Source organism: Eptesicus fuscus, chromosome 12 (assembly GCF_027574615.1).
Source record: "Eptesicus fuscus isolate TK198812 chromosome 12, DD_ASM_mEF_20220401, whole genome shotgun sequence".
Classification (NCBI taxonomy): domain Eukaryota; kingdom Metazoa; phylum Chordata; class Mammalia; order Chiroptera; family Vespertilionidae; genus Eptesicus; species Eptesicus fuscus.
Genome location: NC_072484.1, coordinates 2,773,952 through 2,788,100, shown reverse-complemented (window position 1 = coordinate 2,788,100; position 14,149 = coordinate 2,773,952). Strand labels below are relative to the sequence as shown.

Genomic DNA, 14,149 nt, shown 5'->3' with positions numbered 1-14,149 from the left:
AAGTACTGGTGTTTACCTATGCCGCCATCTTGGTTCTCTCCTATTACAAATTTTTGAACCAATGCTGTGATAAAATTAATAGTCTCTAATTTAAACTGGGTCTCTACATTGCCTAACACTGCTACTCATTCTTAGCCTTCTCCATTATCTCTCAGTAGCTATTCCAAAACTTTACTTGTCTCTGAACCCTCTACATCAATTTATCCCCAAGAAAAATCCAACATCCTCACACTTCAGAGGAAACAAAAGCTAGCTACTAGGTGTTCTTCACCTACAAAGTTATCTGTATCTCTGATTACCTCCTATTTCTCCAAGAAACAACTTTCTCCTATCCATTCCCTGCTCTGTTTCCTCAGTTACCTGGAATGAATACCCTTCTTGTAAATGTCCATTTGAATAACCGTTATTTATCCTTCAAAAGTCAACTCATTTTCCATCTCCTTAGAGAGCCTCTCTTGATTTTCCCCTCCCCTCCAGCTCTGGGGTTAGACATTAGGCCCCCACTACGTTACTACTGAACCCTACAGGTATATTTGAGAAGATTTATACAATAATAGAATTATCTTATTAATTTATCTAATTCCCATGCTAGAGTTGAAGATACTTAAGGACAGAGTCCACTTTTATTTTATATTTCTATACTAGAATGTCCTCATAGAAGACACTAATTTGTATAACTAAAGAATGATGATGAGTCCATTCTCCCACCAAATGGGTAAATCAGAGTTATATTGAATGGATATTCCTAAAGTCTATTGTCAGCACAGTAAATGAGTTGTATGTGAGAATGACCTTACTTTCAAGGACAATAAGTGATAACTTTTAAAAAAGCAATGCCTTAAACAAAGACACTCACTGCCTGTAAAAAGTTAGCTCTATATGTATTTCTATAATAACCTAATAAATAACTTATTGTAAAAATGCTTTCAAAGTAAAGTTACTTTGTGTGTCTCATTTCCTCTACTTCTTTCTGCAGGTGATTTAGACTGAAGTGATACAGCATTATCCACTCCAGTTTTAGAAACACCAGGTTTCTCTGCAGGACTCCTCACTTGCAGCGGTGGTTTAATTTTTCCTCTTCGTGGTGCTGCTAAAAAGGAGAATGAAGGACTGGTATATTTATGGGTTTTTAACATTACATATTGCTATTATTGAGGTACTATTTAGATGAGGAAGTTAAAAAAGGAAGGTTCTAGGATGGGTCCCAGGTTTTGGTTTAGATGAGTAAGTGGATACCTTTTACCAAGGTAAGAAATGGAGAAAAAAATTAGCAGGGGGTGGTGGTGGTTGAAAGATGAATTTATCTTGAACCTGTTAAATTTGAGTAGCCTATTGAACATTAGACAACAGCCCAGTAGGCAATTGGATTCTGGAAACAGAGGTCACTATTAAATTGTTATAAAGATTAAAAAAAAAAGAACAAAAAATTGTCATAAAAATTAAATAGTCTTGACCAGTTTGGCTCAGTGGATAGAGCGTCGGCCTGTGGACTGAAGGGTTCCAGGTTCGATTCTGGTCAAGGGCATGTACCTCGGTTGTAGGCACATCCCCAGTGGGGTGTGTGCAGGAGGCAGCTGATTGATGTTTCTAACTCTCTATCCCTCTCCCTTTCTCTCTGTTAAAAAAATCAATAAAATATATTTTAAAAAAAGATAAATAAGATGGTATCTATAGCAATTTGTATATAGTATCAGGTTATTTATTTTTATTTAACTTTAAGTATGTAACAGGTACTGTCCAAATGTTTCACAATATTCCTTGTCATGTGAATGAATCATTTTTACTTAAACCTCTACACAAGTTTTATAGAAAGGAAACTGGTTCTAAGGTTAGCTAGAGGATAATCTGTACCATGTACATAGTTGGGAGTGGGGAAACAAGCCAATGTGGCCTAATTCAATGTTTTATTCACTATGTCATGCTGCTCCCACTTAAATATTAAACTATTAATGCTGGATTTTAATATTTTGAATAATATTTATATGTCAATACCCATTAAACCTTTCTTAGACATTTGAAATTTCTTGACAGTTACAAGACATTAGTGGTTCATAGTTTTCAATTTTTATATCCCCAACATATCCTAAATTATGTCCAGCATATCCCTGAATTTAAAAAGGCCTGATTTAAAATATATTAACAGTTGTTAGAAATCTTTTAAGACTGGAAAACTCACAGGTGTTGATTAAATGTAATGGACTTCTCTTGTTGTATATTTCTGCACCAGTAACAAGGATTGAGGCTTCAGACATTTTTCTTTTGCCAGGAGTGATTATCTTAAACCATGAGAAACAACCACAATAAACACACAGTATCTTTTGAAATTAAATATTCTACAATCTTATTCATAACAACTTACCTTAACTGTACACAAAAGATATTTGGCATTTAATAAACAACACTAGAGGCCCAGAGCACAAAATTTGTGCACTCAGGGGGTCCCTCAGCCCAGCCTGTACCCTCTCACAGCCTGGTCACCCTTGGGAGAGTGGGCCTAAGTCATCAGTTGGACACCCTTAGCACTACCATGGAGGCGGGAGAGGCTCCCACCACCACTGCTGCACTCACCAGCCATGAGCCTGGCTCAGGACTTTTGGCTGAGCAGTGCTCCCCCTGTGGGAGCACACTGACCACCAGCGGGCAGCTCCTAAGTTCAGCGTCTGCCCCTGGTGGTCAGTGCGCATCATAGCAATTGGTTGTTCTGCCATTTGGTCGATTTGCATATTAGCCTTTTATTATATAGGACTAGAGGCCCGGTGCATGAAAATTCATGCACTGGGGAGGGGGGTCTCTCAGCCTGGCCTGCCCCCTCTCACAGTCCTGGAGCCCTAAGGGGATGTCCTATTTGGTGGCTTAGGCACGCTCCCCATGGGAAGTGGGCCTAAGCCGCAGTATGGCCTTCCTCTGCGGGAGGCGAACTGGATGATCAGGGGAAGGCACCACTCCCATCACCCCGCTGCTGCTGGCACTGCCGGCCACGGGGGCTGCGAGACCTGAGCCCTGGGCCTCACAGCCGCCAGGGCTCATGGCTGCCTAAGACGCAGGCCTCGCAGCCGCTGGCACTCATGGCTGACATGAGCCCTGGGCCTCGCAGCCGCTGGCGCTCACAGCTGCCTAAGCCCCGGGTCTTGCAGCCTCTGGGGCTCATGGCTGCCTGAGCCCAAGGCTGCCTGAGCCCCAGGCCTCGCAGCCACTGTGGCTTTGTCCGGATGGATGTCCGGATGAACGTCCAGAAGACATCTGCCATAATTAACATATTACCCCTTTATTAGTATAGACTAGAGGTCTGGTGCACAAAATTCATGCACGGGGGGGTGTAGGGGGGTGTCCCTCAGCCCAGCCTGCACCCTCTCCAATCTGGGATCCCTCAAGGGATGTCTGACTGCCCGTATAGGCCCGATCCTGGGATCAGGCCTAAACGGACAGCGGACATCCCTCTCTCAATCCAGGACTGCTGGCTCCCAACCACTCGCCTGTCTGCCTGCCTGATTGCCCCTAACCGCTTCTGCCTGCCAGCCTGATTACCCCCTAACCACTCCCCTGCCAGCCTGATTGATGCCTAACTGCTCCCCTGCTGACCCAGTTGCCCCCAACTGCCCTCCCCTGATGGCCTGGTCACCCTTAACTGCCCTCCCTTGCAGGCCTGGTCCCCCCCAACTGCCCTCCCCTGCAGGCCTGGTTGTCCCTAACTGCCCTCCCCTGCAGGCCTGGTCCCTCCCAACTGCCCTCCCCTGATGGCCTGGTCACCCCTTACTGCCCTCCTCTGCAGGCCTGGTTCCCCCCAACTGCCCTCCCCTGCAGGCCTAATTGCCCCCAACTGCGCTCCCCTGCTGGCCATCTTGTGGTAGCCATCTTGTGTCCACATGGGGTGGCCATCTTTGACCACATGGGGGCGGCCATCTTGTGTGGAGTGATGGTCAATTTGCATATTACCTTTTTATTATATAGGATGATGCCCAGAAATTTCTGTTTTAGGCTGACTTTCATTAAGAATTTTATTCTAATGTTTGGTATTGTACAGGAAGCCAAAACAAGAAAGGGATATTGTTTTTAAAGAATATTTATAGAACATCTAGACATGTAAAAAAAAATTTTATTGCTACTGAGTTTAGCTAGTTAACCAATGGCTCACAGTTTCCTATTCTATTTCATGTAGAGGATATTTAAACACATATTGATTAAACTTGTTTGTCAATGCATTCATAATGTTAATCGTTGTCTAAAACTTTCTCACATTTAAAACATTGTTTTAATATTTTGCGAAGACTAAACTGCCTTTGGAGTAAAAAGTAGTTACAGGAATTCAGAAACTCAATGACACACAAGCTAGTGGTCTGATGAGCTGCATTTTTAACTTCATCCTGGAATGACTGATAAGAGCCACAGAAGTAGATAAGCAGAGGCAGGAACAACATGGGACAGGAATGTTACAGGGTACCATATAAAGGAGTAGATGGTGACAAAGTATAGAGTAGGAGAAGGAAAGTTATTTTAAAAAGGCACCTGACCCTAAGACAGAGAAAAAAATACTGATGGAGTCTTGTATAGGTCTGTATATTGTGCATGGAAGAAAGGGGGGAGAGCATAGGAGAAAAGTGAATTCTAACATTAAGCAGGAAACAAACTACGAAACCAAATAAATAAATAAATAAATAAAAATAAAAATAAAAGCAGTTCCTAGTGGTATATAGCAATATAGGACTTGAACAGTTTAGTCAATCATATAAATGCTTCAGTGACTCCTTATTGAGGCATCAGACATTTTTTCTTTTGCTAGGAGTAATTATCTTAAACCATGAGAAACAACCACAGTAAAAACACAATATCTTTTGAAATTACTGAAAACATAGCGGCTATTTCATAATACTGCAATGTTTTAAAACTTTACTGTGCTTAAGATCTTTCCCAGAGGTCCTATATGATTCAGTAGGTATAAGATGGGCCGGGGGGGTGGGGGGGAGAAGAGTCCAAGAATCTGCATTTTAGTAAGTACTCAAGTTATGATTCTGATATAAAGACATAAAAATGCCTTTTATGATATAATCATCTAAGGGAAATATAAGATGACATTTTAAATTTAATGACAGATACAAAACTAAAGGGAAAAATCCTAACAAACATAATAAAGTGTATGGAAAAGCCTGTGTGATTTATAGTTGCTTAAAGATAAAAGATTAGTAAACACTGAAATAATCAGAAAAAACTCTAGGAAGAAGATGAAAATGAACCAAGACTTGAAAATGTACATACACCTTAGATGAGTAAAGGTAAAACAGGAACAACAGAAGTAAAAGTATCAAGTCAAGCATGACCATGACATAAAAAGAGAGCAAAGCAACTGACCTTCTTAAAGTGAAGGGCATTTTGATAGAGTAAAATTGTAGTCTCAGAACAGAGTCAAAGGTTAGACTGAGTGAGATCAACACAGATCACAAAGTTTTCTGAGCAGAAAAGTGCTAAGAGTAAGAAAAACCAGTGTTCTACCATATAAGGTAGCTCACAGGAAAAACAATGTTGTCAAAGATAAATTAAGAGGTTAATATGTTAATCGAGGTAAGTGAAAGAGGAATGAAAGGAACAAGGTAGAGAGTAGGGAGATACTAGGAAACACAATCACTAACGCATTGGTTGTAGTAAGGGGGAGAAGAGGCTGGAATCAAGGATATTGTCAATGGTTCATTATGGAAGTACTAGAGGCCCAGTGCATGAAACTTTATGCACTTGGTGGTGGGGGGCGTCCCTCAGCTCAGTCTGTGTCCTCTCGCAGCCCGGGACACCTTGGGGGATGTCCATCTGCTGGCTTAGGCTCGCTACCCGTAGATCAGGCCTAAGCTGGCAGCCAGACATCCTTCTGGCAGCCCGGGACCCTAGGGGATGTCCACCTGCCAGCTTAGGCCCGATCCCTGGGGAATTGGGCCTAAGCTGCAGTCAGACATCCTTAGTGCTACCCAGGAGGAGGGAGAGGCTCCGGCCACCACCGCTGCACTCACAGCTGTCAGCTCAGCTTATGGCTGAGCAGAGCTCCCCCTGTGGGAGTGCACTGACCACCAGGGGCAGCTCCTACATTGAATGTCTGCCCCCTGGTGGTCAGTGATGTCATAGCAACCGGTTGTTCTCCCATTAGGGTTAATTTGCATATTACCCTTTTATTATATAAGATGAAGGCAGATACAAATTTGAGGTGAAAGATAAAGACTTATCTGTTAGAATTCAGAAAAGGGCTTGAAGACACATAGAGAAGGAAATATTAAAACAGTAAGTGGAGATGTAGCTATAGAGCTTTAAGAGCTTAAATTATGCATAGGAAGGAAGCTCACTAAAGGAGAAGGCACAGGGATTTGGGGTATGAAGCTTTGACAGCAAATCTACTTTCTGGAGGTAGGGAGACAGTATTTCTGATATAGTAACAGAAGAAGGTAGAGAAAATACTAACATAGAAGTCAAACAATAGGAGGACATTAAGGAAGAGAGGGCTGTTAGCAATGTTCAGTGTCCCAGGAAGCTATGATGAAGAAGGCTGAGGCTGAGAAATGGTGCTACAGGACGTGGCCTAGAGGAGATCCTCAATGGCACAGGAAGAGGGGAAAACAGAGGACAGAAAGGTTATATCTCTAACTTGGAATTTCCAAGTATAGGTTACACCTTGTTCTAACCCTTACACATAAACATAATTTTCTAAAACATACTTTTTGTTTCTATTTATAAAAGGCAGGGAAAGTATTTTGAAATGTTACAGATGCTTTTCTCTGTAATTATATATAGCAATAATTTAATCTATCTATCTGTCTATCTATCTATCTATCTATCTATCTATCTATCTATCTATCTATCTATTTTATAAACAACTATTTTGACACCATATTTACCTCAGATTGACTATTTTTTCTGTCCCCTTGAGTACTATTTTTGATGTATTCTGGAGGTTTAGCAAATTCCTTTTGGGAGTTAGGATTTTCTTTCAAACTAATGAGTTCTTCTGCAATGGGTGAGATTTGACTTTCTGGCACAAGAATCTGTTGGGGAATGCGGAAAAAAATATTTAAAACTGCAAACTATAGGACATCCTCAAAAACCATTGGACATCTCACACTTCTGAAGGTCAATTCTTTCCGAAGGTCAATTCTTTCCATATTCTATGTACTGTTATAATTTTTAGTCTTACAAAATAACTCAACTAAAAGCAACTACTTTTAAAAATGTTAATAGACCTAACACAAGCTTTTGCATTAGTGGAAGGACAGATACTTCTAATTTTTAAACTTACCAAAACTGGTATAGATTAAAAACTTATTATCTATCTTCTGTACTCAAATAATCATTAATGTTTAAAAATCATTTATATCTTATTGAAGCATTATCCATGTTTAGACAATTTATTTTTAGACAGTTACCCTCCAACATGAACTTTATTATTGTGCTATTATTTGAGTTAAACTTAACCCAATGATTAAAATCAAGTAAGTTAGACACATACCTGTGATCCACTTGCATCAAAAAGTATATGCACAGGTGTTTCGGCAATTGAAATACCTTGTTTTCTGGTAAACTCCTAAAATTAAATTAATTCAGTGATATCATTTTCTTCTAGCTCTTTCTATTTTAATATAATTATTCCTATATGTTTCAAAATTGCCAAATTATTTCAAGTCATTATTTTGTATATATAAATATATTTCTCAGAATACTTTAATGACTCCCCACTAACCACAGTCTTCTTAGCCTGTCATTTTGGCAAGGGCTGCTCATAAACATATTCTCTATTTTTTTACCATAAATCTTTTACATTATATAGACTGATTGTGCTCCCACCCCAATTCATGTTGAAGCCCAAACCCCAATGTGATGGTGTTAGGAGTCAGGGCCTTTGGGAGGTGATGGATGAGCTAACCAACATAGAGCCCTCATAAATGGGATAGTGCCCTAATAAAAGAGACTCAAGAGAGCTCCCGCACCTTTCCTACCCACCATGTGAGGACCCAGTGAAAAGATGGCCACAATGAAGCAGGAAAAGTGCCCCCATCAGATACCATGTCTGCTGGTACCTGGGATCATGGACTTTCCAGCCTCCAGAATAGTGAGATATCAATGTTTGTTGTTTAAGCAACCTAGTCTATGGTATTTTTGTTACCTGAACTTGTCGACAGACTATATCCCCCAAACATAACATGAATTGTCATCTTGGATTCCCAGTTAGACAATATCTAACTCATGATGTGGTGGAAAGGGTCTTACCTACTTTAATCCATCAATTTCAAAGGCCATTCAAACCCCATCTCTATAGCCTTTCTTTCAAGTCTAATTCCTAAAGAGCATTCTCTTCCCTCAATGTCTATACTTCATTTTCTTTATGTCACTTATTTACATATTCTGAGGTTTATTCTGTAATTCTCACAAATTATATTTATTATCTTGAAAACAGGGCTTTGTCTCATTTTATGTTTTAAATAGTTGGCAGGAATTCATTAAATGCTTTTAGTAGCTGCTGCTAATTTTGCCATCTGAAATTTTTCCTAATAGGTATCTCAAAGGGTATGGCTAGCTATCTGATGGCTATTCCAATAAAAATTTAAAGAACTGAAAATCTCTGTGTCATTTAAAAAATTCTAGAAAAAAATTAATAAAACTTATAATCCCAAGTAACCAAAAGGTTCCAGAATCTGAAAATAATGGGTTTTATTATAAATAGTTTAAACACTTACCCAATGTTTATTTGCACCAAAAAGTTTTTGTGTCACAATAGTGATTTCTAATGAAGCATCAAAATACAAAAGCAATTCTTTCCCTTCTGTGTTACTAATTTTTAAAATATTTTTCAGAATTATGGTCAGTAGCTTCTTTGATTCTTTCTCTGTACACAAACAAATCACACTGATTACTTTCTATGATACTACTCTATAGGTATACTATAAATAAGAAAAGTATACAGCATATTAATAAAAGTAAATTCTAAATGTTAACTTTTAGAATTTCACAGTATTTAAATTAATTCTAATAGTATCTATGTAAACAAATCAAGTCAATTTTTTTAAAAAAATTAAATCAATTTATTTTTCAGAGCCTCCATTTCCTGATCTATAAATTACTGGGCCATATAATAACTAATGAGTTAAAGCTCTGAATACATTCTGAACACCAACAGGTTCTTAATAAATAGTCCTTGAACAGATCTGAGAACACTATTTTCTTAATTTAAAAGAGGCAAACAAAGAAAAGAGCTAATTCTATAAATAACTATATTTCTATACATAAGCATCTGTTCAAACATTTTTATTAAATCCACAGTAGTTACAAACATGTTGACAGTAGACAAACAGCATTTGCTAAAAACATGAATGCTAGGAAATTTTGAAGTAAGGATATAGTGCTAACCTTCAATGAATTTATCAATCCAGTAAAAGAAGATATTGTAAGTGCCAGTTTATAAGAGGTATTAACCTCCCTTCCTCCAAAAAATCATCAGATTTATCTGGCACCCAATGCCTGTGCCTGTATTATGGGCTAACCGCCACTTTGGCTCTGTCCAACCTCCAGTGGTGCTCTTCTTGCTGACCCGTGTATACTTTTTCCTCCCCCACCTCCCCACCCCCACACCCCCAGCCTCCCCGCGCCCCATGTATACTTTTGGGCAGGAAATTATCTTGAGGGAAAAGGAGCATACAAAGAAGAAAAATTTATCCCTACATCAGGAAAAGCTCTGCTGGCCACTCAGTGACCTACCCTATAGGACACAAGTCCCCATAGGCTAGAATACTCTGATTCTTATGAGGCTTACCCAGCTGAAAATGTCTTACTTGCTTTTGCAACTATACAGTCATGAAACTTCCACAGTAATGTCCTTTGATGGAACTAAGAATTACTAATTGTTTGAAGATAGTTGCAACGTTTTCTAACTCAAACTTTGCCAGTTTTTGTTTGTTTGTTTTTTGGGGGGAGGGGAGTCATGAGCTTCCACATTAAGTTTTCAGGCTTTAGAGATGAAGATTAATTCCACTTAATGGTCAAATTCATACAAATAAAACATGGAATGGTGGTTATCATTGGCTTGGTGGAGGGGTGAAAGGGGAGTTGTTTAATGGATACAGACTTTCAATTTTGCAAGATGACAAAAGTTCTGGAGATCTATTTCATAACAATGTAAATATACTTAATATTCTGAACTATACACTTAAAAATGGCCAAGATGGTAAATTTCATATTATGCTTTTTTTTTTCTTTTTTACCGCAATGAAAAAAAAAGAGAGAGAGAGAAATTGAGTGAGGAAACATTTTATAATATGTTGGAAGTATATTGTGTTACAAGGTTCTTACACTCTACATAAAGGGGTATAATATTACTTGAACATGCACGCTATTAGGTTAAAGATATATCAAACCCTAAATCAACCACTAAGAAAAGGAGTATAAAGCCAACGAAAGAGATACAATAAAAGCATGTAAAATTAATTAATACAAAAGAAGAAAAAGAGAGAAAAATAGAAACATGGCAGGTGGAATGGCAGGGTTTTATGAGAGCTAGATGGTAAATTTAAAGTTTATCAATAATTACATTTAAAAAACAAGAGCCAGTAGATGACAACTACAAGAAACCCACTATATATATGTATAGATGATCCTTAAACACACACACACACACACACACACACACACACACACATGAATAAGTTAAAAATAAAATATATGCCATGCAATGAAAAGCTAGAAGGGTATATTAATGTTAGATAAAGTAGATTACAGAGCAAATCATATTACCATAGGCAAAATAGGACCATTTCATAATGACCATTAAGAAAATAAATAAGTAAGAGATAGACTGGGAGAAAAATACTCATGGAACATATATCTGTCAAAGAATTGGTATTCAGTATATGTAAGAACTCAAAAACAAAGTAAAAGAAGGCAGTCCAGTAAAAAATGGACAAAATATTTAAATAAATACTTCACAAAGGAAGACACATGAATGGCCACTAAGGACATAAAAAAGTGCTCAATACCACTGGTCATTAGGAAAATACAAATATGAACTGTCATGATGCTCTACCCCAGCGGTCGCCAACCTTTCGAACTTCATGGCCACCAGTTGGCGACCGCTGCTCCAAAGGTTTCCTTAAACCAGCAGTCACCAACCTTTCAGACCTTACGGACCACCAGTGGTCTGCAGACCACCAGTTGGCGACTGCTGCTCTACCCCATGCCAATTGCAATGACTAATAGCTCTTGATATCTGAACCTGCAGTGGTGCCAGTCTGCCAAGCTGTCTGCTTTTGTCCAGCAGGGTTATGCAATTCCAGCTGTTTGGATCTAATCAAACAAAAAGGATGGAAGGACAAGACCTTGAACATATGAACAAGAAAGTGACTGTTCATGAGCTGTAGACTAGACAGAGAAGGAAATAAGTACAGGAGGGAGCTGGAAGATTGTGGGAGGGGGAAAAGTAACCATCAAATTTATGAAGGGGAACATAATGAAAATGTTGACTTTGCTTTCATTAGCCTATTTTGTTTTCCCAGACAGCATCCAACTTGTATTCCATATGATAAGAGTAAAGAAAAGAATCATAGAAAATAATATTAATACCTTCAATGCTGTATATTTGTACTTCTTCCTCAGGCACAGTGACTGCTTCCCACTGATGATCCTTAAAATTTAAACACAGGTTTTAAATATAAACAAATAATTTATTTCTGCTTTAAAGCTTCTATAATCACAATTTTTCAGTTATACAAACAATAATGGTTATTTATTACTAAGTAACCAGTTGATATAGCACGTTTCTTGCTCCATCTATTGATTGCATAATACATTATACATGTCACATTTATTTGTTTCACTCTTAAAAGGAAATAATGGTATTAATTTTATGGTTTTCTACTCTTGACCAAAAAAGTGACTGTCCATTAATATTTATTTCAAGATGCCTTTAAAAAAATTACCAAATCCTGCCCTGGCCTGTGTGGTTCAGTGGTTACAGTGTCAGCCCATGCACCAAAGGGTCTAGGGGTTCCATTCCTGATCAAGGGCATGTACCTGGGTTTCAGGTTTGCTCCATATCCCGGTCAGGCCACAGGGAAGAAGCAACCAGTTAATGTGTCTCTCTCACATCCAGGTCTCTCTCTCTCTCTCTCTCTCTCTCTCTCCTTCCTTCCTTCCCTCCATCCCTCCTTTCCTCTGTCTCTGAAAAACCAATGGAAAAAATATCCTCAGGTGAGGATTAAAAACAACAACAAAAATGTTATCAAAACCTTTCATTTCTTCCTTGGAAGTGTTTTGTGAAATAGACATTCCTCAATTCCCACTGTTGACTGTCCTTAGATTTAAACATTGAATGCACAGTAATAACCTAAAATATTTTCCCCTTCAAGTACTTTCATTGAAAATGTGTATAGCCCTAGCTGGTTTGGCTCAGTGGATAGAGCATCGGCCTATGGATTGAAGGGTCCCAGGTTTGATTTCAGTCAAGGGCACATGCCCGGGTTGCTGGCTCGATCCCCAGTAGGGAGTGTGCAGGAGGCAGCCGATCAATGATTCTCTCTCATCATTGATGTTTCTATCTCTTTCTCCCTCTCCCTTTCTCCCTGAAATCAATAAAAATATATTTAAAAAAAAGAAAATGTGTATAACTGAATAAAATATTGAATTAACAAAAAAGTCAGTGAACATTGGTTGCCATTCCTAAGAGATGGGATCCTAAAACCTTCCAGTAATCTGTGAGAAAAATAGATGCAGTTTTGTAGTTACTTAAGGACCACTCATTCTCATTCTATTAGTAGCCCTGCACATGAATCTGTGCGCCAGTAGCTCTCTGTGGGGCCTGGCCACTCTGTGCCTGCTGGCCAGAGGCTCTCTGCATCCAGAGGCCCATCCGCGGCCCGGCACGCAGAACGCTTATCTCATCGCTGGGGTGACAATGCAAGTGTTCCCCCCTCCCTTGCTGCTCACTGCCCAGAGGCCCTCCGCAGCCAGGGTGGAATGCTTGCCTTGTCACCTCGGCAATGAAGCAAGCATTCCACCAGGCCACTAACGGCCGCCCCGCGCTCCCCTCCGGGATTGGGGGACTCCAGCGCTGAGAGGACATAGCCATCTTGTGGCTATGGGCGCCGCCATCTTTGTGACTGAGTGGTTAATTTGCATGTTACCCTTTTATTAGATAGGACAGAAATTCTCCCTAATTGAAACCAGTCTATACCCTGATGGCAACACTACCATTATAACCCTCTTCAGTTAAGGTGCTAATTCTTCCATAACTCAAAAGCTCTGGGTCAGGAGGAAAGTGTTGGAATCATCTCTCCCCAGTGCTTTGAGCAGCTTTCTGTTTCTTTGTGTGTAAAACACAGATGTTACCTTTCAGGCCCATGCCAAGTGACATACTCTGTGCCAGTACCTACTGGTTATCATCTACTAACTTCAAAATGACTCTTCCTTGCATATGGAGGCACATGGTTCACTGTCTTCCTTTACATTTTTTTTTATATTATGGGAAATTTTAAGCAGATTTTTAAAAAGTAGAAATTATAACTAATGCAAAATATGTGCTTACCTAGTTTCAACAGTTACCAATAAATTTGTGTCCATCTTATTTCATCTTCATCCCCTACTCTCCCTCCATTACACTCTCTTTCTCTTGGCATCAACTTTTTATTCAACCTACCATCCCAGTCATCAATTTTAGTAAGTTCTTATCCTTAAAAGAAAGTACCTAACAAAAATCCCTCCCTTGAATCCACATCACACTTGAGCTATTATTGTGCTCTTTCCCTTAGCTTGAAGCTTTCCAGGAATGTCTAAATCCTTGTCTCGTAAGTGTAACTGCTCTTTCATTGATAACATTTTTGACAGTGTGGATCATTTCCTCATGAAAACACCAATCCCTTGCCTTCCATAACATACCTTTTAACTGTGTTCTCTTTTGGCTCATTCTTCAAGTATCCTCCAGGCCAAAATCTCTTCTACCTCCCCTGTATAAATGTGTGTTTTTCACAGTTCTGTCATCTAGGCATTCATTAAATCCATGATTTTATTTATCATCTATATTTAGATAGCTTCTAAATCTCTACTAAGGATCAGTTCCCTTACCTAAATGTCAGACCAGTATATCTAACTGTCCACCAGATATCCTCAGCTAAATATTCCACAAATATCTGCAAATCAAAAC

At 39.1% G+C, this 14,149-nt stretch overlaps 1 protein-coding gene across 1 annotated transcript in view; it reads right to left on the bottom strand.

The window, feature by feature from the left end:
* SYCP2 (synaptonemal complex protein 2) overlaps positions 1-14,149 on the bottom strand; it is a 102,996-nt gene that overhangs the window by 62,024 nt on the left and 26,823 nt on the right. The window contains exons 14-19 of the mRNA XM_054723881.1: positions 11,575-11,635; positions 8,700-8,848; positions 7,475-7,549; positions 6,867-7,013; positions 2,177-2,276; positions 942-1,090 (exon numbers count right to left, since the gene is read on the bottom strand). Coding sequence (XP_054579856.1) covers positions 942-1,090; positions 2,177-2,276; positions 6,867-7,013; positions 7,475-7,549; positions 8,700-8,848; positions 11,575-11,635 — 681 coding nt within the window. The remainder of the gene's footprint in view (positions 1-941; positions 1,091-2,176; positions 2,277-6,866; positions 7,014-7,474; positions 7,550-8,699; positions 8,849-11,574; positions 11,636-14,149) is intronic.